Here is a 25196-nt window from a genome sequence, read left to right as displayed (position 1 = left end):
GGAATGCCTGCAACAGTTGGGGCTTGGTTAAGCTAAAATCAGGAGCCAGGTACTCAACACAGGTTCTAGGTCTCCTATGGGGGTGGCAGGGACTCAGGTACTTGAGCCATCACTGCTGCTCCTATGACGCACATTAGCAGGAAGCTGGAATTGAGAGTGGAGCTGGGACTTAAACCCAGGCACTCTGATATGGGATGTGGGCTGTCCTAAGTAGCATCTTAACTGCTATACCAAATACCTACTATTCAAGTCATTTAAATAGCATCCTAAATATATTCTTATATTTCTTCATTTCCTCAAAAAAAAAAAAAAAACAAACCAGGTGAGATCATACAAAGGAAGTTCCCTTGCATATAACTCCTTCTTAATCTTGTTTGAGCTCTTATAAAAACTCTACAAATTATAAAGAAACTAAAGTTATTTGTCTTTTTAGGCCCTAAGTCATTATCTTAGTGTCTCTCTTCAACCGCTTTCCTTGCAAAGACTGAGTCTTGCTTCTGTGACTTAAATGCACCCAAAATTTTTAATAGCTGGATTCTGACTTGTGGAGGACAGGGTCAGCTCCATCGTATGGCCCTATTATTTCTGACCTATTTCTTTTCTCTCTTTTATTTCTTGCCTTCAACCATCCTCTCTACCTTCCTTTCTTCCTCCTTCCTCTAATGTCATTGTGCACTTTACTCAGTGTCTGGTTCTGTGTTGTCTCTCAGGGATTCAGCAATGAGCAAGATTTTTGTCCTCAAGAAGAAATCATAGCAGAACAAGATAAAACAGACATCTAAGCAGCTAACTGGGTTAAAATTGGATAAATGCTGTTTGTGGAAAAGACAAAATGTTAAGGGAGGCTTGATGAGAAAGCAGTTATATGCAAGGAAAGATGTGAGCTCACAGAGGAAATGATATTTGGGACTATGAAGACTGAGAAGAGTTTGTTAGGTGGAAGGAGAGGGGGGCACAGCTTCTTTTAGAATCAGTAAGTGGGCCAGGTAATTGGCATATAGGATATGGGAAAGGAAGGGTTGGAGACAAATTTTCCAAAATTTCTTACTGTTTCAGTGCATATTCCACATTATTTACCACTCCAGGGGTTTTAAACAATATTAGCATAGACATGAACATAGATAAACCCAATTGCCTTATTTTTTTCTGACCTAGTTACTTTTAATTCACCTATGATTTTGATGAAAAACAATAAAAAGATAATTTAGATGGTTTGAATTTTTCTATTGATTTTGAATTTAAAGAGGTTCTAATATGTCAGAATTAGAGCTTCTAAACCTAGTAATCGTGATTGGAAAAGTTGTTTTCTTATTTTTTTTTTGTTTTTCTTTAAGCAATCACCTTAAGGTAATTCATTTTTGTCACTGAGCAGATATTCATTTATTATAAGATAAATATCTTATTGCTTAATTACAATAAGAGATACATTCTGAAAAATTCTTCATTAGGCTATTTTGTCACTATGCAGACATCTTCACTTTACTTACACAAACCCAGATGGTTTGGCCTCCTACACACCTAAGTTATTTAGCATACATATAGCTTATTGCTCCTATGACTGTACTGAACAAAAAAAATGACAGTAAATGAAGCATGAGATGAAGATGATACAATCAAGAGACTTGGTAAATATGAGATGTGAGAGGCTGCTGATATTGTAACATGGCACACTGTTGTGTAGTAAACTTTTTAAATTAATAAATAGGAGTATACTCTAATGATAACGATATAATAAATACATATACCTGTAATATAGTCTTGCATTATCATTATTGAGTATAATTATCAGTATCATTATTATTACTGAGTCTTTTATTATCATTATTGAGTATTATGTGCTGTATATTATCATATATGCTGGACTTTTACACAATTGGAAGTACATTTACATCAGGAAAACTACAAAATGTGAGTAGTATATTACAACACCTATAAAATCACTGGATGATGGGAATTTTTCAACTCTTTTGTCATTTTATGGGGCCACTCATATATGTGGTCTCTGATCAAAACCTTGTTATGTGGCAAATGTCTGTATTGTGAACAAGGAGATGTAAGTAAAATTATTGAGGAGAGTGACCAATAGATAAGCAAGCAATGGCAATGTACTCTGCTAAATGCTATGCTGGAACTATGCCAAGAAAGTCAAGGAAGGGCCCTTCATCTGGGCTATGGAGAAAGGTAGGGGTAGATAGGGCCACGGATCATGGAAGGTTTCCTGGAAGAAAGAATGCTTGAGCTGAATCTTGAAGGATGGATAACAGTTAACCAGGCAAAACAGCGAAAGGCAGAGAGAGTGGTGCTCTAAACACAAAGAAAGACAAGTGAAAGCTCAGGGGCCTGGTATATTTGAGAAACTGCAAATGGGTTCCTGTGGCCAGCCTAGAAATGAATCTGAATGAGTCGTGAAGAAGGGGGTTGCAGAGGGAGCCAGGACCAGACAATCAAGAGTCTTAGGTTGAGGAGTTTTGATTTTATTAGCAAATTGCAGTGATCCCTTGAAAAATGAGACAAAAGCTAGTTGTAGAGGGGCCTAGGAGTTAAAGTTTAATTGTTCGGGCAAAGTGAGGTCTGACCTTGACAGGGATAAACCTGAAAGCAGAATGGTCACTTAGAGGGGCTTCAGGAATCCCAGGAGGAACTTCTAAAGACTGAGACCAGGCTGTATCATTGGTTATGAAGAGGAAGAGGCTGTGGTCTGAGATAGTGGAAGGATGTAGAAGCATCAACACCAGGTGGCTCCTGGCAGTGCAGCATGATGGAGTGGGGGAGTGCAGGATGCCCCAGAGTTCTGCCTTGAGTGGGAGGAGAAATTGAGAAATGCAGGAGAATCAACAGTCTTAGGAGTAGCAGGAGTTGAGGGGTGCAGTTTTAGGTATATTGAATTCAAAGCAGCTAAAATGAAATAAACGTCCAGTAGACCTTTGGGCTTATGGGCCCATTGTTTATGTCTGGGTTGTGGGCTAGAACCAAAGGCTTGAACATAACCCTGAGGCTATAGCCAACCCTCAGATCACATAGGACGAGCCTCAGGGACAAGCAGGAGAGACCAAGGCTGTGATATAGGGGGAAGAACGAGTAGCTCATGAAGTATTAGGGGACTCAGTTGGAACATCTGGGACATGAGGCAAGTGTGGGGTCATAGCTCAGGTTCGTTTGACTATTATTCTACATTAAATTTTATGGTTTATATTTAATTTTCAGCTCAAGTACTATTTAAATACCATTTCATGGTTGAAACCAAATGGATCAAATGGGTGCATTTGAAGTCAAGGATGTTTCACATATTTACTATAATTAAATGTCTAAAATAAATCTTGTTGTTTATGCCACGGTCACACTTTGAGTTTGAGAGTACAATAACTGCCAGTAGGTGCCGCTAAGAACACCAGGAAAAGAATTCTAAAGGCATTGCCACAGTAGAATAAAATGAGGCATGCAAAGCATTGTAACTTAACGTGAATTTGTTCTCTCTCACAATTACAGGATGGTTCAGCAATTTGCTGTGGACTTTGAGAAAAGAATTGAAGGGTCAGGGGATCAAGTAGATACTCTGGAGCTCTCGGGTGGTGCTAAAATCAATCGTATTTTCCATGAACGCTTTCCTTTTGAGATAGTAAAGGTTTGTACTGAATGTCACCTTTTATTTCATTTAATTTTCATATTCTGTTTTACAAATCTCTTGTGAGTGGTATGAGACTAAGAAAGTTCTTCGAACAAAATTTCTACTCTGGTAATGAAATTCAAGAAATATTTTCTTGCTCATGTTCCTGATTTTATTTAATGAGATTTAACTACATTTCAAATTATTTCAAGGAAATACTAATTGAGTTTCCTATGATGTTTACTTGTTGTTTACTTAATTTAAAAATATTTCCTGAGTACCTATTATGTGCCAAAGTTCTAGAATGCTATGATGAAGACATATAAGATTCTTACATGTCTTGTGGGGAAAGACAGAAAATAAATATGTAGACAAAATAAGAGATTAACAAATTCTATTAAGGTAACATACTGTGAGAAAGGGGCTAGGTGAAGCACTTTAAATGAGGTGCTCATGTCCATTCTCATGAGTAGGGGAGTGATCACAAGGACGTGAAGAGGTCAGCCATATAAAGCTCTAGGGGAAGGGGTTGCTTCAAAGCAGAAGAAGTATCCTTGTGCAAGGCCCTAAATCAGACTTGATAATGGCAGGTAAAGAGCAGATGTGGCTGGTGCACAGCTGACGAAGGGGAAGATTGAGAAATGAATTTAGAGAGGAAGGAAGTGCCCAGTTCAAGTAAGGCTTTTGAATTGAGGTCAAATGTTTATATTTAACAGTGGGGAGTTACCAGAGTGTTTTAAGCAGGGAATATGATCAGATTTTATTGGTAATTTTAAAAGAGAATTATGGCTGCTGGATTATAAAGGGGTATGAGAATAGTCAAGGGATATGGTAGGGACAGATCCAGGATGGATCCACTTTCTTGGGTTTTCAAGCTTCTACAATCTTGGAAGCCTCCTTAAAGAAGTAGAACACAAAATTTTAAGTACCCAGTTAAGCATAGAGTCTTAGAAGAGATCTTATACAAGAGAGAAAACCTGAAACTTAAACTTCTTTGGCTTCCCAGTATAAGTGGCCTTACAAGACAAGATGGATAGTAATGTATGGCTTTGGGAGTTTTTGGAGCTAAGGCCAATCAAGAGAGCTTGGATTTATATGGGTGATGAAAAAAATGAGAAGACTTGAGGTGACTCCCAAAGTTTTTCCATTCACAGTTGGATGAGTGATGGTGCCGATCAGATGAGGGAAACTGAGGAAGAGTTTTGCATGTGTGGAGGTGTGAATTGAGAGCTCTATTTTGGACTTACTAAGTGTGAAATGTCCAGTAAGGTGGCCAAGTAGCAATAGGGACTATGCTACTTGCTTTGTATACAACCAAGTGGATGTTTATGTCTTGGTGTGGGAGCCAGATGGGTAAATAGATAGTTACATTAAAATGTGCTAAGTAAAATGATAAGCCTCAGCACAGGGTGCCATGGAAACCCAGCCCACAGCTGTGAATCCCAGCCCAAGTGTGTAAAGAAGCCAGGCTGCTGAGCTAAGTCTGGAAGGATGAGCAGCTAGTTTAACAGGAAGGGGTGGAGTAGGGGAGGGGTGTTCCAGAAAGAAAGGGAGGAACAATAAAGGGTCTGGGCTGGGAAGCCACAGGATGTGGGTAGAGACCTAAAGCAGTTCATGGTTCTAGGGTACAAATTGTGAGAGAGGAAATAAGCAGATGAAGGGGCTGGATGGAGCTGAATCTCAGGAGTAAGGGCTGGACCTGATGTTCTCTGGATACCCCTTCTATGTCTAAATTCCAACACACTTTGATCCTACTTCCAAGTAGATTTATGGTACCTAGGACTTCTGGGAAATATTTATACAGCAATCTGTCCTGTGTTGGCTTGATGCAATTTTATTAATTTCCTTTTATAAAGAGGCCTTGAACTCAGGAGGTTAAAATGGCCAGGGAGAAAAGATGGCCAATGTTACTCTAGGACAGCTGCACTGCTGCACATCAGGTGACAGTCTTCCTTGTGTCCTCAAATTTGCTATATTCACCAAAAGAAGCAAATGCATAGTTAGATTTATGCCCAGAAGGCATCCTTTATGCATAGCACTCCTTATATATTATACAGTTAAAATCTGCTACACTGAAACTCCCAGAAATCCCTAGTGTTCTATGCTGCCTTGAACTTTATATAAACAGATGTTTTGACCATCTGGGTTTAGGTTCAGAGAGACATGAGTATCCATTTATTAATAACTAACTCAAGTTATTCTCATTTTATAATATTAAACAATATTATTATTCAAAGGAATTAAGTGTCATAACTATGGCTCATTTTGCATCTGCAGATGGAGTTCAATGAGAAAGAATTGAGAAGAGAAATAAGCTATGCAATCAAAAACATACATGGTATCAGGCAAGTGATTCACATTTTTTTTGTCTCCAGTTCAAGCTACCAAAAAAGTCAATTTTTATAAGTTGCCAGCAAAGTAGCCTTTTTATCGTCTAAGCAGAGTAAACTACAAAGGTGGGCCTAAGAAATAGGAGATCATAGTTTGGGTTCAATGGCAGTTTCATGTATTGCTGTAGTTTTTGCTGTGCTCACAGCCTATACTATGTACAACAGAGTTCAAAGATGAGCAAGATTTTGTCCACCAAAGCCTTCTATTTTAGTGAATGAAGCCTGACATATTCATAAGTAATCATTACTTACAGAGAGAAGGTTCATTTTGACTAGAGTTGTGGAGCAGGATTTGGAAAGATTAATGAAGGTGGTTACTTCTGAGTTGAACTTTTGGCTGTTGAGAGAATGATTTCCATAGGCCGACGTATGTTGGGTGTACATGTGTGCTTTGATATGTGTGTGTGCATGTGGCTGAGGTGAGTAGTGATAGAGTGAGTGTGAGATGATGGAATGGAGGTTGTTGAGGATAAAGGGCAACAGGAAGGACTTTTGAGTGGCAGGTATAGCATGAGCTGAGGCACACAGGTGGGAAAATGCAGCTTGTTTTCATGGAGCCAAGAGTCTTGCATTTTGATTGGTCTGAGGAATGGGAATAAAAGACCAGAGGAATATGAGCTGGAAGGGTGGGATGGGGTGGAACTTGCATCTAAACTTCCTTTTGTTTAAAGTGAGATTATTCCAAGTTACTTTCTATTTTAGTCTGTTCATGCTGATATAACAGATCACCATAGACTGGCTGGCTTAAAACCAATAGAAGTTTGTTTTTCACACTTCTTGGGGTTGGAAGTCCAAGATCAGGGTAGGAACTTGGACAGGTTTTGGTAAGGGCCCCTATCCTGGTTTGCAGACTGCTGACTTCTCATTGTATCTTTCTATGGCACGGGGAGAGCTAGCTAACCTTTTCTTATAAGGCCCTGGTCCTATTCATGAGGGCTCAACCTTCATGACTTAAGTACTTCCCAGTGTCCCATTTAATGTATCACATTGAGGGATAAAGATGCAACGTGTACATTTTTGGAGGGATAAAAACATTTAGTCTATAACACTTTCTTTAAAGAATTATGATAAGAAAAACAATTATTTGAAAACACACATTTCTTAAATTCATATACAGAAGGTCAAGCATCATTTAATGAGCATATTCTAAATTAAGTCTTGAATTCAAGGTGATGAAACTTAGGTTGCCTCGTTCTTAGATTCTGTCATATGAAGGAGGTATCCTGTCCCTGTTGTCAATTGTAGTTCAGTTTCTGCCACAGGGTCAAGTTGAGACTGTGCTAAGATCAGACAAAACTTGACTCTGAGAGGGAAAAGTTTGACATTGATATGCATGTGATAGGTGATTTTCCAAAGGAGTTATGAAGTGTAAATTTTCAGTCAATTTACCATTTAAATAAGCTGCTCCAGGGGTCCCAAATAGTATGGGTAAATAAGAATTTGCAAAGTATAAAGGAGAAAACATCTAAAACCAAATCCAATATTTTTCTCTCATTGTCTATAGGATTTCTAAGTTGGCTATTCTATTTCTTTTCCATCAATTCAGAAATACATTCTTGTAGAAACAGTCTTTTTATTGAGCTGAGTTGACTTTAGTGTTTGAATATGTTGTTCTGATAAATACAGTGGAACCAAATCACATTTTTGGGGTCATAAAGTATTATTAATGGAATCAAATGAAGCACTTTTACTTACCTTGTAAAACGCCTTACCAAATACATTTTTGTTGGATAAAGCTGCAAAAGCTCAGTAATTCAGAGTTGTAGATTTCTGATTTATACATATGCCAACTGAAAAGATTGGTTATTATTCTGGGATGAATTTGCCTATAAGATGATAAGGAATGAACAATAGCCTGAGTAAAATGCCAGCTAGTGGTATGATTATTTAGGCCTTTTAATTATACTTAAAACATTTTACATTTGATTCTGTTATACATTTAAATAATAAAAGCCATCTTTGATTCATCTTGGATTCTATTCTTTTCTTGGTTGACCTTATTGCCAACTATGGAATAGGGAGGGAGACAGTCCTTGTGGAGCAAGCCAAGATAAGTAGGATAACAGCTCTCTGTACCAGTGTAGTACTGGGACTAAAATATGTGCCCAGCTTACTCCATGTGAAATAGAATCCTGAGCTTCAGAGAAGGAAAGCTTTCTCAGCAGCATGTCTGGAGAATGACCAGAGCCATAGGAAGTGGCTATTTTTGAAGCACAGGTGGATTTGGACAGGCTGAAATTATGGAGAGAATGACATGAACAGCATAGTAAAAGGCAAAGATATAAAATATTGACTTGAACATATGAAATGAGAAGACGCCAAAACTACAAAAGAAGGTTACAATCAGACCATGTAAAATTTTCATATTAGACTAAACAGTTTGGATTTTCTTCTATGTCCAATGTGGAGAAATTATAATTCTAATATAAATATGCTGTGATTCCTATAGTTAGAAACAAAGGTGACCACAAGTGCTCAGCAAATAATAAGGAGGGATGTTGAGTAAAACTGATATAAGAGAAATGTTAAAGAAAATGTCCAAAAGAGATACCATACTATTGAGTATTGAAGGAAAAAAAGTTAATCAAATAATGAGAGGTGGGAAAGAAAGGGGACCAGGTTTAGGAATGGGAAGAATCAATGCTAAAGTCTGGAGCCTGCAAGTATTTAGTCATGGTCAATGCTGGATTGAAGAGGCCCTCTTATTGTAGCTTTTCTATTTTGACCTCTTAAAAAATAGGTCATCTCTCTCTCTCTCTCTCTGTCTCTGTCTGTCTCTCTCTCTGTCACACACACACACACACACACACACACACACCTGCTTCCTGAGCTCCTGCTCAGCGTAAGAAAAACATTGTTATGATGCCAATTTGAGTTAATTTCAGCCAAAGGTCAGGTATTTGGCTATTTTGGTCCTCATTTGTTATTTTTATAAATTTATAATTTAATTTGGGCATCTGGAAACATTAATATTCATGGATTCCATTGTTGTCTTTTTCCTTCAACCCTCTGGAACCTCAGGTTGGGAACCATCAAACTTTCTGTAATGTAGCTCTCTTGGAAGAATTGGTTTGCATATTCTAGAGACTCTGCTATTTCAGTGTACTAAAATGAGGCTCACTTGCTGTTCCATAAAGGACAAAGGAGGATAGCTTTTAAAGAATTCTTTAGAGATAGGAATTTAAGCTTAGGACATTATTTCTATTTTAACACAGTAGTTTATAGGGGATTGGCTCCAGAACCCCACCTTGGATACCAAAATCATTTATACTCAAGTTTATTATATAAAAAAGTATTTTCATATAACCACACACATTTTCCTGTATATATTTGAGGGTTATTCATAAAATTCATGGAAAATGATTATTATGTAAAAGTTAAGCAAGGATTTCAATTTTTTTGCACCAAAACAAATATCTTTTAATCCTGTTTTCCATGAAACTTTTGAAATACCCTTTATTTTAAACTATCTTTAGATTATTTGCAATTCCTAATACATTGTAAGGGCTGTATGTAAATGATTGCTACATTGTTTTGTTTAGAAAATAATGCTTAAAATAATGCCTATGCATATTCATTACAGATACTTTTTTTCAGATATTTTTGATCTGACATTGGTTGAATCCATTAATATGTAACCTACTGTTAGAGTCAAGTGAGACAAATTTTAGTTAAATATAAGTTAACAATCATATTATATGCCATGAGAATACTTTAGGCACTGTTTTTATATAATATTAATATTCTATAGGTGGGAACTTATGGCTTAGTAGTATTAAAAATATTTTTCAAAGATTATTGGATATACTAAATTTTTAAAATCTAAAATTATACTTTGTTTCTTTCATTCAGGACAGGGTTGTTTACTCCAGACATGGCATTTGAAGCAATAGTCAAGAAACAGATTGTAAAACTGAAAGGGCCTTCCTTGAAGAGTGTAGATCTAGTAATGCAAGAATTAATCAACACTGTCAAGAAGTGCACCAAAAAAGTAAGTGAATATTTAAATTTCCAGCAAGTGACTGTTTGATCTTCCTACCTTTCCTATCCCATTACATGAATCTCTTTCCCTGATTCTCCACTCTGTTATAGATGTTTTATGTTTGCAGAAAGGACTGAATAGGAATTGCTTTCATGATGGACATACAACTGTCTCATATCATTTCATTCCAAATAATGTTGGTTAGATCAGAAAGAGTATATTTTAACCAGCTAATTATTTTCTTTGTTGTCTCAAACAGATAAACATCACTTTAGAACAATTAGATGAATACCGTAAGCAAATTTTCTTATGGTTCATGGATGGACATGATCATTAGGGGAAGGGAATCATTGGCATTGTATGTTATATAGTAATATAAAAATTCTTCTAATTTATGAATGAAATCCACTTCTGGGTGGTCTGAGAAAAGCCAGCATAGAATAATGGTTAAGAGCCTAGCCTCTGACAACCGATTAATTAGATATAAATCTATCTATGATACTTTCTTTGTAACCTCAAACACCATACTTAATCCCTTAGTCTTGTTAATTTACCTTTGAAGCCAAAATTAAGATGATACTACCACTTCAATGAGAATTAAGCATGGAAATGCCTGAAACTTTTGAGGCAATCAACACACAGTGCTCAATAAATAATGACTAATCTATAAATGGCCAATTTAGCAGTACCCAGTATTCTCCATACTGAATATCTTTTGATTCTATGCTATGGATTTGTGGAAGAGAAACTTCCTAGTTTAGGAGCCTCCTTATTGAGAAATCTAGAATGTGTGATGAATTTACTTATATGGGAGAACATAAGAAGAGAATTGGTGGTTGTGTTTAGGGCACTGTAGATGTAGCCTGCTTAGCCTTGTGAGCACTTCTTGAAAGTATAGACCTGTTTTGTCAGTTTCATTACTCTTACCTTTGTATATGGCAGGAGAGGGGAACATCTGGTTCATCAGTTGTATAAGGCTTGTGGAATCATTTGGTCTGGCCCTGTCAAGGCAACCACAGACAGGACTTGAAATTCAATAAGTTTATAGTAGGTTAATCTTTTAGCTGATAACTTTGTATGGCCTGCAAATAATGTTACAAATAACCAAATTGTCCTTGGCAGAAGCAAGATTCTCCACCCTTGATTATATAGTGACTAGGAGTAATCTCTCTGAAAAAGTAGTGAGAGGAAAGAGAAAGAGAGAATGAGAGAACGCAAAACAAAACAAAACAAAAAAGCAAAAACCCCAGAATATTGTCCCTAGCAGAAAAGTTCAGTGAAGAAATGTGCATTGTGAAGGAGACAAGCAGGCTAAATTCTAAATTGTGAATGCTAAAAGAAAAAGAGTAAAGGAATAAATGGAATGAGCTTGGGACCCATAAGCAACTCTAGAGTTTCAGACCTCTCTTCTTGAGCACTTACTGCTCTTCCACCTTGTTCCCTGACTCCTGATCTCTCCTCTCCCAAATGGGAAAAGCCATAGGAGTCAAGGGACTGAGAACAAAGGAAAAGAATGCATATGGGGGAAGAGAACAGCTATATATCAGCTCTCCTTTTGGAAACTTTAAGTCAGTTAATAATAGTACAATCCCTGATGTCCTTGCCTACTTTTCAAATTGCAACCTATCTTGTCTCCTGTACATTTAAAGCTCACTTACTTGATCTCTTAGTTGACAAACAGAATTTAATTGATACTGCAATCCCTACTAACCATATGGATTTTCACCCTCAGCACATGATGTGCTCAGCCAGAAGGTTTCTCTTTAGGTTGTCCATATATTCTTGCCCCCACCAACTGATCTGTGCTCTTTCCAAGAGTCAAGTATGTTGTGTTTGTCCTCAAACCTACTTAGCCAGCTGTAATTCTTATTATTCTTATTTTAATTATATACAAAAAGAGTAAATATACTGATAAATATAAAAAGAATGTTGAGTTTTTTTTTTCCTATGAAAACCAAGCTGAATGCTTTCTTAAAAGACTTGATAAGTATTATCTATGGAATCTTTGCTTTTGGCTAGGTGTTAAGCAGACTAGTGAGGGGGGTGTCAAGGGGGAATAGGGTTATACAAATCTAGGTAGGTTCTGCATTCAGAGTATTTCACAAGTGACTACAGGTTCTCCCTCCACTTTAAAGAAAGCAAAACTGAAAATTGTAGAAGAAGGATGTGGTTTATGTAAGACAGAAGATGCATAACTCCAATCAGCAAATCCATATGCAGAGAACAGGCCTTGGCCTCACATCAAAAGATTGGCACATGTGTGTACATTTATGTTTTAAGTTATATAAAGTGTTTATGGTATGTATGAATCTTTTTTTTATCATTTCCCATTTTATCCATCTTACTGGAAAATCAACAGTCAGTACTGATGGCATGGGATGAGACAGCTTGTTCCCAGATCCTTTTTGGCTTCTATTCTTGCTCTCTACCCTTTGAAACTCCTTCCCATTTTGCTCTCCAGATCAATCTCCTGTATATTTTTCCTGCTTTCTCTAAGCATTCTATAGTTTTCTTAAGTAAAACAAAACCTAGCTTTTCTACAAGATTGTTCTTTACCCTGCAGCTTTCTTCAGTGAAGAATGTATTTAACAGCCCCAACCTGAAAAATATAAGGGCCTGGATGGGCATGGCATTTGATTACTTCTGCTTTTATGGCTTCCAAAAATGATTCATTTATCTTCCTGTAAGAGATCTTCCATCAAGGCCCAGGTTATAACAGCTCTGTCAAGATTCACAGTTACCATTAAGTCTCTGTATCTCTATCATATCATCAGGATCTTTAGAACATGGCTTACAGTTTTCCTCTTCATCCCAAATTCACCTTCAACTTTGCACTTAAGTGATCATGTAGAGATTGTGTCTAATACCCAGTAGTCATTGTTCTTTAAGATCTTTGACTCCAGTGGCTCTCCATTCAGTCTATATCTATGACTGCTTATATTTATGATTGTCGAGAAACTGTAAATTCTGAATCTGGAATTTACAAAATTCTCATCTTAAATTTTTAAACCCATCAGAGGAGTTAATAGAAGAATTCAGAGACACTTTGAAATTTATTGCATGCTTTGCACCTTATAGATCTAGCTTGGAAAACATAGCTGTGACTCACCGCTGAAATATGATCCTCTTTAGCCTTAGAACCCACAATCATGAAAAGTTGGTTGAGTGGAACACCTTTATCCCAATTTATTATTTTAATTATGCTTGAATTAAGTTTGCCTCCTGTTAAAACTCCATGATTGGGAAAATTGATTATTATTTATCTTCCCCCAGGTTGCTGAAAAGCTTGGAGGTAATTCTTCCATTTATGCAGATTGGTACCACAATAAATAACAATCTTATACCTTGGTCTACTCTTATGTGCTGCTCAGGCATTCTACAATGTATTATTGATTAATGACTTCCTGTGCTTTCTACAATAGTGATGTTGAAGTTTTAACACTGTTTTCAAGACACTGCACTATTTATTGTTGTCCTTTCAGTGATGATGTCACAGAGAAAGTAGGTGGTCATAAATGTGAATATTAACTCATTGTCTTCCAGCCCCCAAACTTCCCAGCCTTCCTCAATCCTTATCGCTGTCTGTTGGAATAGTATCTGTAGCCAACATGAGTACCTACTGGTATGTTCACCTCCTTAAGGAACTTAGTCTTTTGATTCTTCTATTTCCTAAATAATCACCTTCTCCATCACATTTTAAAAAATCAGCATATAGCAGAGCAGCAAAATGGGAGAATAGGAAGGGAGCACACTGATAGTCCTGGAAGAGACAGTTTAATAAAAGTGGAGATACTGCAGGTTCAAGGAAGAGTTGGGGAAGAAACAGCAGAGGAAACTCTCACCGTGATTCATGGTGGACCTGTGTGGGAGGTGTGGGAGTCCACAACTCGGGACACCAGCAGTGGAATAAACGCATCAGTGCTGGAATGCAAAGTGAGCCGAACCTCAATAGCCCAAGACACCGGCAGGAAAGTGGAAGGAGGAGCCTAGAGGGAACGAGGCTTGAAGCCCCCTGGGGGAAAGTTCACCAGGCTAGCTAGAAGAGAGAGAAAAAAAAATGACCGGTATGGACATGAGTTTCTCTGTCTCCGCTCACCTCTCAAAGGCAAGCAAGACAAAGAGCAGGCGCCATTTTGGACATACGTCATAAGTGGTACAACCTCAGGGCTGCACCTGCCCTCAGCCAAGCAGAAAAACCTGACTCTGGTGGGGTGTGTGTGTGTGAAATAACAGGAGATTAAGACCTAGTGAATGTGTGGTGCTAATGAACTGAGACTGAAAAAAAGAGATGGTAGGTGAGAGAACTCATGGAGTTCATGTGAGTACTCTCCAGAGACGCTACAATTTGGTAACCTTGGCTCCCCAGTGGGAGACTGCAGGAGAATTTGAGCCCACACTGAGGGCAGAACAGATTCCCTGTGTGGTCCTTGGGAAAGAGCAGGCGAATGATATACCCACAGGAGCCAGAGATTGGAAGTTGACTACCTTAAATTCTGCTCAGCTGTGCAGAATTATTTCCCTTCTGAATCAAAATAAATAAATAAATAAATAAAAAGAGAGAGAGAGATTTACCACGCCTAACCTGGGAGTGTCACCTTTGGCACACCTTAACCTGAGGAACCAAACAGAGCTCTCTGGCCACATCCATCTCAAGCCTCTAAGGCTCCATCGAAAGCAGACAGTCTGCTTAATACAGTCATAGTATAACAAGAAAAAAACACCACAGTGAGGGAAGAAGAATCCAAAGAATATCTCCACAATGCCAAGCAACAAACGCAGAAACCGAGGAAACAAGAACAAGGAAGACACTATGACGCCCCCAAATGAACAAGACACCCCAAGCCAAGATTATGAAGATGATGAGATGGAAGAAATGCAAGATACGGATTTCAAAAATTTATGATAAGAACATTTAGAAGTTTTCAAACACAAATGCTTGAGCTACAGAAATCCTTACTGGACAGGATAGAAAATCTCTCTCGTGAAAATGAAATCTTAAGGAGGAATCAAAATGAAACACAGAAACTAGTAGAACAGGAAAGTGTGATAGTGAAAAGAAATCAAAATGAAATGAAGAATTCAATAGATCAAATGAGAAACACATTAGAGAGCCTTAAAAACAGAGTCAGTGAAGCAGAAGAGTGAATATCGGACATAGAAGACAGAGAACAGGAAAGGATACAGTCAAACCAAAGAAAGAAGAGGAAATTAGAAATCTAAAAATACTGTTGGGAATCTACAGAACCCAACATTCGGGTTCTAGGGGTTCCAGAAGACATGGAGAGAGAGAAAGGATTAGGAGGCCTTTTTAGTGAGATACTGGCAGAGAACTTCCTGTGTTTGGAGAAGGACAGAGACATCCTAGTACAGGAAGCTCATAGAACCCCTAGTAAACATGACCAAAAGAGATCCTCACCACAACATGTTGTAATCAAACTCACCACAGTGAAACATAAAGAAAAGATCCTAAAATGTGCAAGAGAGAAACTTCAGATTACTCTCAGAGGATCTCCAATTAGAGTCACAGCTGACTTCTCATCAGAAACCTACAGGCTAGAAGGGAATGGTGAGACATAGCCTAGGTACTAAAAGAGAAAAACTGCCAGCCCAGAATATTATATCCTGCAAAGCTCTCATTTGTGAATGAAGGTGAAATAACGACCTTTCATAGCAAACAGAAATTGAAAGAATTTGTCGCCACTCGTCCAGCCCTGCAAAAGATACTTAAAGATGTGTTACACACAGAAACACAGAAACACGGCCATCAATATGAAAGAAGGTAAAGGAAGGAAACCTCACAGTAAAAGATCACAGGAAGTTCAAAGCATATATTAGAAAATATCTTTGGGAAAATGGCAGGGCATAGTTGCTACTTATCAATAGTCACATTGAACGTCAGTGGCCTCAGCTGTCCAGTTAAAAGACACAAGTTGACTGATTGGGTTAAGGAACAAAGCCCATCTATTTGCTGCTTACAAGAAACACATCTTTCCAACAAAGATGCATACAGACTGAAAATGAAAGGCTGGAAAAAGATATACTGTACCAGCAGAAATGAAAAAAGAGCAGGCGTAGCCATCTTAATATCAGACAAAATAAACTTTAACACAAAAACTGTTAGGAGAGAAAGAGGGGCACTATATAATGATCAAGGGATCAATTCAACAGGAAGATATAATGATTATCAATGTATATGCACCTAATTACAGGGCACCGGTTTATTTAAGAGATTTGTTAAGGGACTTAAAGAGAGACTTAGACTCCAATACAGTAGTACTGGGGGACTTCAATACTCCATTCTCAGAAACAGACAGATCAACTGGACAGAAGATGAACAAGGATACAGTAGATTTAAACGACACTATAGCCCAAATGGATCTAACAGATATCTACCAAACTTTTCATTCTACCATAAAGAATTTACATTATTCTCAGCAGTACATGGAACCTACTCTAGGATTGACCACATACTAGGCCATAAAGCAAGTCTCAGCAAATTCAAAAGAATTAGAATCATATGATGCAGCTTCTCAGACCATAGGGGAATGAAGTTGGAAATTAGCAACTCAGGAATCCCTAGAGCATATGCAAACACATGGAGATTGAACAACATGCTCCTGAATGAACACTGGGTCACAGAAGAAATCAAAAGTGAAATCAAAAACTTTCTGGAAGTAAATGAGGATAACAGCACAACATACCAAAACTTATGGGATACAGCAAAAGTAGAATTAAGAGGAAAGTTTATAACAATAGATGCCTACATCAAGAAATTAGAAAGGCACCAAATAGATGAGCTTTCAGTTCATCTCAAGGATCTAGAAAATCTGCAGCATACCAGACCCAAATCACGTAGGAGAAGATAAATAATTATAATCAGAGAAGAAATAAACATGATTGATTCCAAAAAAAATTACACAAAAAAATCAGCCAAACAAGGAGCTGTTTTTTTGAAAAAATAAACAAAATTGACATCCCATTGGCCCAAATAACTAAAAAAAGAAGAGAAAAGACCCAAACCAATAAAATCAGAGATGAAAAAGGAAATGTAACAACAGACACCACAGAAATAAAAAGAATCATCAGAAATTACTACACGGACTTGTATGCCAGCAAACAGGGAAATCTATCAACCTACCTAAATTGAACCAGGAAGACATAGAAAACCTAAACAGACCCATAACCGAGACAGAAATTGATACAGTAATAAAGGCCCTCCCAACAAAGAAAAGCCCAGGACCAGATGGATTCACTGCTGAATTCTACCAGACATTTAAAGAAGAACTAACTCCAATTCTTCTCAAACTATTCAGAACAATCGAAAAAGAGGGAGTCCTCCCAAATTCTTTCTATGAAGCCAGCATCACCTTAATTCCTAAGCTGGAAAAAGATGCAGCATTGAAAGAAAATTACAGACCAATATCCCTGATGAACATAGATGCAAAAATGGTCAATAAAATTCTGGCCAATAGAATGCAACAACACATCAGAAAGATCATCCACCAAGACCAAGTGGGATTTATCCCTGGTATGCAGGGATGGTTCAATGTTTGCAAAACAATCAGTGTGATACACCACATTGAGAATATTTTAGGCATGGAAAGCCAAGACACTCTGGCAAAAAAAAAAAAAAAAAAAAAAGAAAAAGAAAAAAAAACCTAAATGAAAGATCTCTGGGAGTGAGATCCCAGTGGAAAGAATGGGGCCATCAAAGAAGGAGGTACCTTTCTCTGAAGGGAGGAGAGAACTTCCACTTTGACTATGACCCTGTTGGAATAAGATCGAAGTCAGCGAACCCTAAAGGCTTCCATAGCCTTAGCAACTCATGACTAGAGCCTAGGGAGATTACTGATGCCATAAACAAGAGTGTCAAATTGCAAAGTCAGCAACAGGAATCACTGTGTACTTACTCCTCATGTGGGATCTCTGTCCTTAATGTGTTGTCCAATGTGAATTAATGCTATAACTAGTACTGAAAAAGTATTTTACACTTTGTATTCTGTGTGGGTGCAAACTGGTGAAATCTTTACTTAGTATATACTGAATTGATCTTCTGTATATAAAGATAATTGAAAATGAATCTTGATGTGAATGGAATAGGAGAGGGAGTGGGAGATGGGAGGTGTGCGAGTGGGAGGGAAGTTATGGCGGGGCGGGGGGAGAAAGCCATTGTAATCCATAAACTGTACTTTGGAAATTTATATTTACTAAATAAAAGTTAAAAAATCAACATATAATATATTTATGTGTCTCCTGACTTAAGAAGAAACAAAGATAAAACCCTATTATCCCATTTCTTCTCTCTTTGTGGGCAAACTTCTTAGGCAAAAAGTAGTTTATGTTTACTATTTTTATTATCATATCTCCAGTTAATTCTTCAACTGAGATCTGGCTTCTGTACCATCACTCTATGGAACTAAAGCAGCAAAGGTCAGTGTCTGATTATCCACTTAGTAGGAACTCTTATTCTTGACACTGTGTTTGACTCTCTGAAGCTAATACTCCTCCCTCCCTCCATCACTGGCTTTCTTTCACCTTTCTCTTGATTCCTCCTCTACCTCACTTGACAGTATGTCCACCCTTGCTTTCCTCTTTTTTTTTTTTTAAATTTATTTATTTATTTTCTGACAGGCAGAGTGGACAGTGAGAGAGAGAGTGAGATAGAGAGAAAGGTCTTCCTTTACCACTGATTCACCCTCCAATGGCCGCTGCGGCCTGCGCACCACGCTGATCTGAAGCCTGGAGCCAGGTGCTTCTCCTGGTCTCCCAGGTAGGTGCAGGGCCCAAGCACTTGGGCCATCCTCCACTGCACTCCTGGGCCACAGCAGAGAGCTGGCCTGGAAGAGGGGCAACCGGGACAGAATCCGGTGCCCCAACCAGGACTAGAACCTGGTGTGCCGGCAACTCAGGTGGAGGATTAACCTATTGAGCAACAGCGCCAGCCCCTGACTTTCCTCTTATTCATGAGTCCTCAGAGAGCTTGTTCCTGATTTTCTTTTCTTTTTACTATTATATTTTCTCCCTGGCAGAACACATCTCCCCTCATTCAACTACCACTTAAAATATCAGTGAAACTCAACTAAATTAAGAGAGCACAGAGAAATGACCCAATATTCTAACATATTTTGATAGAGAGATGGAAGCAGTTAAATAAAGTAAAGCATAAGTCCTTTAATTGAAAAGCACAGTAATTGTTTAAAAATGTAATAGAAGTTATCAATAGCAGAATAGATCAAGCAGAAGAAAGAATCAGTGAATTAGAAGACTGGCTATTGGAAAATAAACAGAGAAGGAAAAGAAAAAGGAATCCAAAAGATGAAAGGTAATGTAAAACATGGGATAGCTTGAGAAGATCAAATATTTGAGTTATTGAGGTTACAGAGGAATTTGAAAATGCCAGAGATGTAGAAAGCATATTATTCAAAGAGATAATAATGGAAAAACCTCCCAAACTTCCCCTAAAAAAGGTACAGCTATCCAGGTACAAGATGGTCAAAGGTCACCAATCATATTCAGACCAATCAAATCTATCCCAAGATGTATTATAGGAAACCTCTCCAAGGTTAAGATAAAGAGAACATTCTGAATTATCAAAGCTGCAAGACACACAAGCAAATAACACATGAAAGATTCTCAATTCACCTGAGTGCGGACTTCTCAGCTGGAAGGTTACAGGCCAGGAGGAGTGGAATGAAACTTCTGCAGTACTGAAGGGGGAGGGGGCAAAAAACCTCCCTGCCTGTATCCAGGAAAGCAGTCTTTCAGATATAAGGGAGAGAAAAAGATACTCCCAGACAAAGAAAAGCTGAGAGAGTTTATCACCATCAGACCTGTGTTAAAAGAAATGCTAAAGGAAGTTCTTCAAACTGATAGAAATAGACACTAACAAGTAAGAAGAAAATATCAGAATATAGAAAACTCTCCAATAAGAGTAACTATAAAATTTCAGAATGTTTTGATATTATAAACATGGCACATAAACCATTTATATGTTCACTGTGAAAGCTAAAAACAAAATTATAATCACCATGTTAAAGTCTTCAGTGATAGGGAATATTGAAAAATATCAAAGGTAACAACAAAAATATAAAATGTGGGAAAGATTGGAGCACAAATGCAGTGTGCTTTATTAGGATTTCTTATCTCTTTGTTTTTTGGTTCTCTTGCTATCTTTATAATCAACATTAAGTTGTTATCATTTCAAATATAGCTTTTTATAGTTCAAGGAAGTTTTTTGTAAGCCTCTTGGTAACCACCAAGCAAGAACCTAGAGCACTTACCAAAAATAATAGGCAAGGAAAATCACTTATCCACAAATTAAGCTTGTGAGAGAGGGAGAAGTAAAGAAACTATAATGAAATTACAAATCAGGTATCAAGATGGCAATAGTCAATTACCTCGAATGTAGGTGGATTGCATTCTACATTTAAAAGACACAGAGTGGTGGAGTGAATTAAAAACAGGACCCAACTATATGCTGAATATAGAAACTCACTTCATCTATAGCAATACATGTGGACTGAAATTGACAGGATAGAACAAGATATTCCATGCAAATGAAACCCGAAAGAAAGCAGGAACAATAAGTGTCATTGCTGGTCTGCTTTCAGGGCTTGTTTCCTCATTCCATTGCACAAAATTTATTTTATTTAAAAATTTCTGTCGTTTTTCAAATTTCCTTAAAAATTCCCATTTTCTTCAGCCCTTCTTACACACATGGGCTAATATTTGCCAAGCTACTTTCGCAAAACCACAGATAATGTTAATGTACTGTATCTAGGGGCTGGCACTGTAGTGTAGCAGGTAAAGCTGCCGCCTGCAGTGCTGGTATCACATATGAGCGCCGGTTCGTGTCTCAGCTGGTTCACTTCCGATCCAGCTCTCTGCTATAGCCTGGGAAAGCAGTGGAAGATGTCCCAAGTCTTTGGGCTCCTACATCCACATGGGAAGACCCAGAAGAAGCTCCTGGCTCCTGGCTTCTGATCAGAGCAGCTCCACTGTTGTGGCCAATTGGGGAGTGAACCAGAAGATGGAAGATCTCTCTCTCTCTCTCTCTGCCTCACCCTCTGCCTCTCTCTCTTTGTAACTCCAACTTTCAAATAACAAATAACTCTTTTAAAAAAAAAAAGCTAGAAGGTAAGATTTTGGATGTTTTCACTGTATAGAAATACTAAATGGAGAAATATATTAACCTTGTTTGTATATTACAAATATACACATATAATGAAACATTACATAGCATAACATGAATATTCACGATTTTTTAAAATAAAAAAAAAGATTAGTGAGTGCCAAATCTATACTTCCAGCTAAAGCCCCTTCCTGGAAACTGTCCACAGACTGCTGCATTTATTCTCTTCTCTTACTTAGGGCCTTGTACTTTTTTTTTTTTTTTTTTTTTTTGACAGGCAGAATGGACAGTGAGAGAGAGAGAGACAGAGAGAAAGGTCTTCCTTTTCTGTTGGTTCACCCTCCATTGGCCGCTGCGGCCGGTGCACCATGCTGATCCCAAGCCAGGAGCCAGGTGCTCCTCCTGGTTTCCCATGCGGGTGCAGGGCCCAAGCACTTGGGCCATCCTCCACTGCACTCCCGGGCCACAGCAGAGAGCTGGACTGGAAGAGGAGCAACTGGGACAGAATCTGGCGCCCCGACTGGGACTAGAACCAGGGGTGCTGGCGCCTCAGGCAGAGGATTAGCCTATTGAGCCACGGCGCCGGCCGTACTTTTTTTTTTTTAACTGAATGATTCCAGTGGCCTCCTAACTGATCTTTCTGCTTTCAGTCTGATCATATTCAAATTCATCCTACCCACTACTTTCAAAATGGCCTTTCTAAAATACAGAGATATATTTTTTTCCTCAAAACTTTCCTATTGCTCTTGAGAGTCTTGAAAATCAAGTTCAAATCCTGTAGCGTTTATTTAGTTTCACTGCCTGACCTCTGAATACTTTTCTAGCTATGTCTGTTGTCACACAGCTTGCTCCAGCATTCTAAGTGATTTGTGCCATACTTAGAGGTATTTCATGTCTTAGAGATATTTATACATGTCGCTCTCTTTATCTAGACTGTTTCTCTTTCTCCTTTGTCTTCAACTGTCATCCCCTCTCATTTTTGAAACTCCAGATCAATTATTGTTATCATCTTTTCCTAAAAATCTTCCTGGAGGGACTCTATTCCTGATCTCTATCCTCACTCTTTCCTCAGTGCTTCACTTGGCATCTGTGTCTACTTTCGTCACAACTTTCACAATACTATACTGTGATTTTTTTTTTTCTGTATGTGTGAATGCCTCTTCTTGTTGATTATGAAATCCTTTCCCAAAATACTGTTTTTTTATCTTATGTTTACCACTTCACATCCTGGTGAACCCCACAAAAGAGATGTTCTGTGAAAACCCATTAATAATTTAGCTGTTAAAGTTACCATGATGTTCAAGAAATATATACTTGGTTTTTTAAGGAACACTTTTGTCATTCATTTTAAAATGATAATATTTGGATAGTTTCTCTTTCAAGCATATTATCATTTTATTTATATTTCATTTTGATGTTTTTTATTTTGACCTTGTTAGGTCTGTCTTCAACTTCTTTGATTTTAAAACTAGTCCAATTAAAATCTTGTTCCAAGTAAAATGATCCCCTAATTAAAATGAACGTAAACCATAGAGAAGGTAACCATGTAATTTATTGACCAATGAAGGATATTTTTGAAATTAAAAGGGAGTGCTATTAATTCTTCTACTGGAATAAAAAGAGAAATCCAAGATGATCCCAGGCAATATAAAAATGTATAGTTAGTCCAGTTATGGTAATTGTATGTATATTTTTATATATTATGAAACTTAATTACATACACATAATATATAGCTTAAAACACTATTCTCATTTACAATTCCTCATATTGAATGACTTATGTGTGAAATCTTTAAATGTTTCTTTTGTAAGCCACATAAATAAATGTCAGTGAAAAACATATGGAGTTTATGTGTGTTCAGATCACAAAGCACAAAGCTAGACTTCTAGCCTGGAGGAGTGCATTTCTTTTCAGATATTTTCTCACTGTTGTCTCTGGGGCACTGGAGGACAGGCCAGGAACATTAGAGCTTTATAAGCTATTTGGCTTCACTCCAGGGACATTCAACTTCGGAATTTTTCTGGTGGGCATCAGTTTTCAGCTGCTTCTCCTTACCTCTTCTTCTCCAGTGCATCATCACAGGGTCCCGAAGTTCTTTTCAGGAAGCACAGAGTGGAACATCTTGTTTTTTAAACCACAGTTTAGCAACGGTGCCATTTATTGGCCTCTTGAGAAACCACATTCTTGGATCACCATCATACCAATTAATTGATTTTTTTTCCTACTTAGGAAAGAAAAATGTTTTGCAAGGAGAATAAAAAGATACCTTAGTTGACTGTTAGAAGTACAGAAAAAATGTTCAATGAAAAAATACTATTGGAAAAAATGCTAAGTTTTGTGGCATGTTAGATAGTAAATACCTGGCCCTGAATATATATAACGGAACAAATGAGTCCAAAGTTCTTACCTTGGCTTGCAAAGCCCTGTTTGATCTTGTCCCGCTTTTAATCTCAAAACTCATCTCCTTCTTCTCTTTCCTCCCCACAGCCTAATCCTACATGGGTTTGCTTGTTTCTTCAGCAGGCCAAAAAAACGTGCTGACAGAGCCTTTGTACTTCCCAGTCACAGCGTTGGAGATGCTCTGCTTCAAGATGACCTGAGTAAATCATGCTCTTGCTTCCTTCAGGACTCTGCTCAAATACCAGCTAGACAGTCTTTTTCTGACTCTTGTATTTATCACTGCACAGCCATCCTCCACACACACACACAGACAGACACACACCTACACAGCACTCTTCATTTACTTAATAAATTTTATTGTTTGCAGCACACATGAATTATTCTACATATGTCGTTTTTTTATTGTTGAATATGAAGGGAGTTTGAGAATATAAGTTCTATGGGAGTAGGGACTTGGCATGTTAAGCTCATTACTCCATCTGCAATGCCTACAACAGCTACATTTTCAATAATAATTATTGAATCAATAATCAAAAGAATAAGTTAATCATGTCTCATTGACTTGGCAGGTGATGGTTAGTTTGGCCTCTGTATGATGAAGAAGAATGTCTACAAAGCATCATGCTCAAATAGAACTTTCTTTTAGATCTAGATAGATGTGCTGTGATTTTTATATTGTATGAAGAGATCTGGCTTTTCACCTCTGCTAATGGCTGGCTGTCCAGTGAAACAAACTCTGTGTTGTGATTTGAGTCACACAATAGGCTTTGATACCCAGCCTTCAGTTTCTGCCTGATTATTAAACTTTGATCCTTTAACTGTGTAGTACAAGGAATTTCAGGCCTAAGACTTGCCTTTAAAGGGATAGAACTTTCACCTTTGAACATTAAAATTTTTTAAGGATTTGTGATCTTTAAAATTAATTCTTAATTTATAATTTACCATGGCTCTGCTTTTCCTCCTACCTTCTGTTTTCACTTTTATTCTTAAATTTTAACCTCTTATAATGTGTCTACCAGAGATAAACTTGGGATGAAAGAAAAGACAAAAACCTTACTATGACTTTCTGGTGTTGTTTTGACATAGTGTAAACCCACCCTGACCTCCTGTTTGTATGTTTTCTGAGTTACTTAGGTAAGAGAGTATTCCTTTTCTGACTTCCTTTCAGTTTTATTTCACCCAAGCTTGGACTCTTTCTGTTTAAACGTTCTCTTAATTTCTCTATTTTGAAGTTTTTCCATCATATTCCTCATTTCTTCTACCATTTCTAGAAAATGAGGTTTAGAGATTTGGGATTTGCCCAGTGGAGAAGGGAGGCCAGTACTATTTTTTTTCTCTCTGACCATTTTACCTAGGTCCACCTACTTGGTATCTGGTTCCTTTTCCTTTTCTTCTAACTGCATGTAGGTCCTACTAGATTTCCCCTGTGCCACTCCTAAAGTATAGGGAATACTTCTAAAATACAGAATGTTCCCATTTGCCCCTATACAGTTTATAATCAACCATTTCTTGATTTCTTTATACTGGAATTGCTTCTCATCTCTGAGCACTTTTGCAAATATGAATGCATCCGTTTTTTTCCTTTTTTAATAGCAAATGTGTTGTGCCCAGATGAGTATTTTCTTGTCTCCAGGGTAAATCCATACAAAAATGCCATTAAAAAATAAAAGATTACCGAGAATTTAGTG

At 37.7% G+C, this 25196-nt stretch overlaps 1 protein-coding gene across 9 annotated transcripts in view; it reads left to right on the top strand.

Moving 5' to 3' along the window:
- The window catches only part of DNM3 (dynamin 3), a 634013-nt gene that overhangs the window by 234620 nt on the left and 374197 nt on the right, over nucleotides 1-25196 (top strand). For all 9 annotated transcript variants that reach the window (XM_051857117.2, XM_008264064.4, XM_051857115.2 and 6 more), the window contains 3 exons: nucleotides 3487-3622; nucleotides 5882-5949; nucleotides 9847-9985. In XM_051857117.2, the coding sequence (XP_051713077.1) occupies nucleotides 3487-3622; nucleotides 5882-5949; nucleotides 9847-9985 (343 nt within the window). The remainder of the gene's footprint in view (nucleotides 1-3486; nucleotides 3623-5881; nucleotides 5950-9846; nucleotides 9986-25196) is intronic.

The sequence above is a fragment of the Oryctolagus cuniculus genome, chromosome 7 (genome assembly GCF_964237555.1).
Source record: "Oryctolagus cuniculus chromosome 7, mOryCun1.1, whole genome shotgun sequence".
Taxonomy (NCBI): domain Eukaryota; kingdom Metazoa; phylum Chordata; class Mammalia; order Lagomorpha; family Leporidae; genus Oryctolagus; species Oryctolagus cuniculus.
The sequence above is the reverse complement of the archived record's forward strand: the minus strand, read 5'-3'. Positions and strand labels throughout refer to the sequence as shown.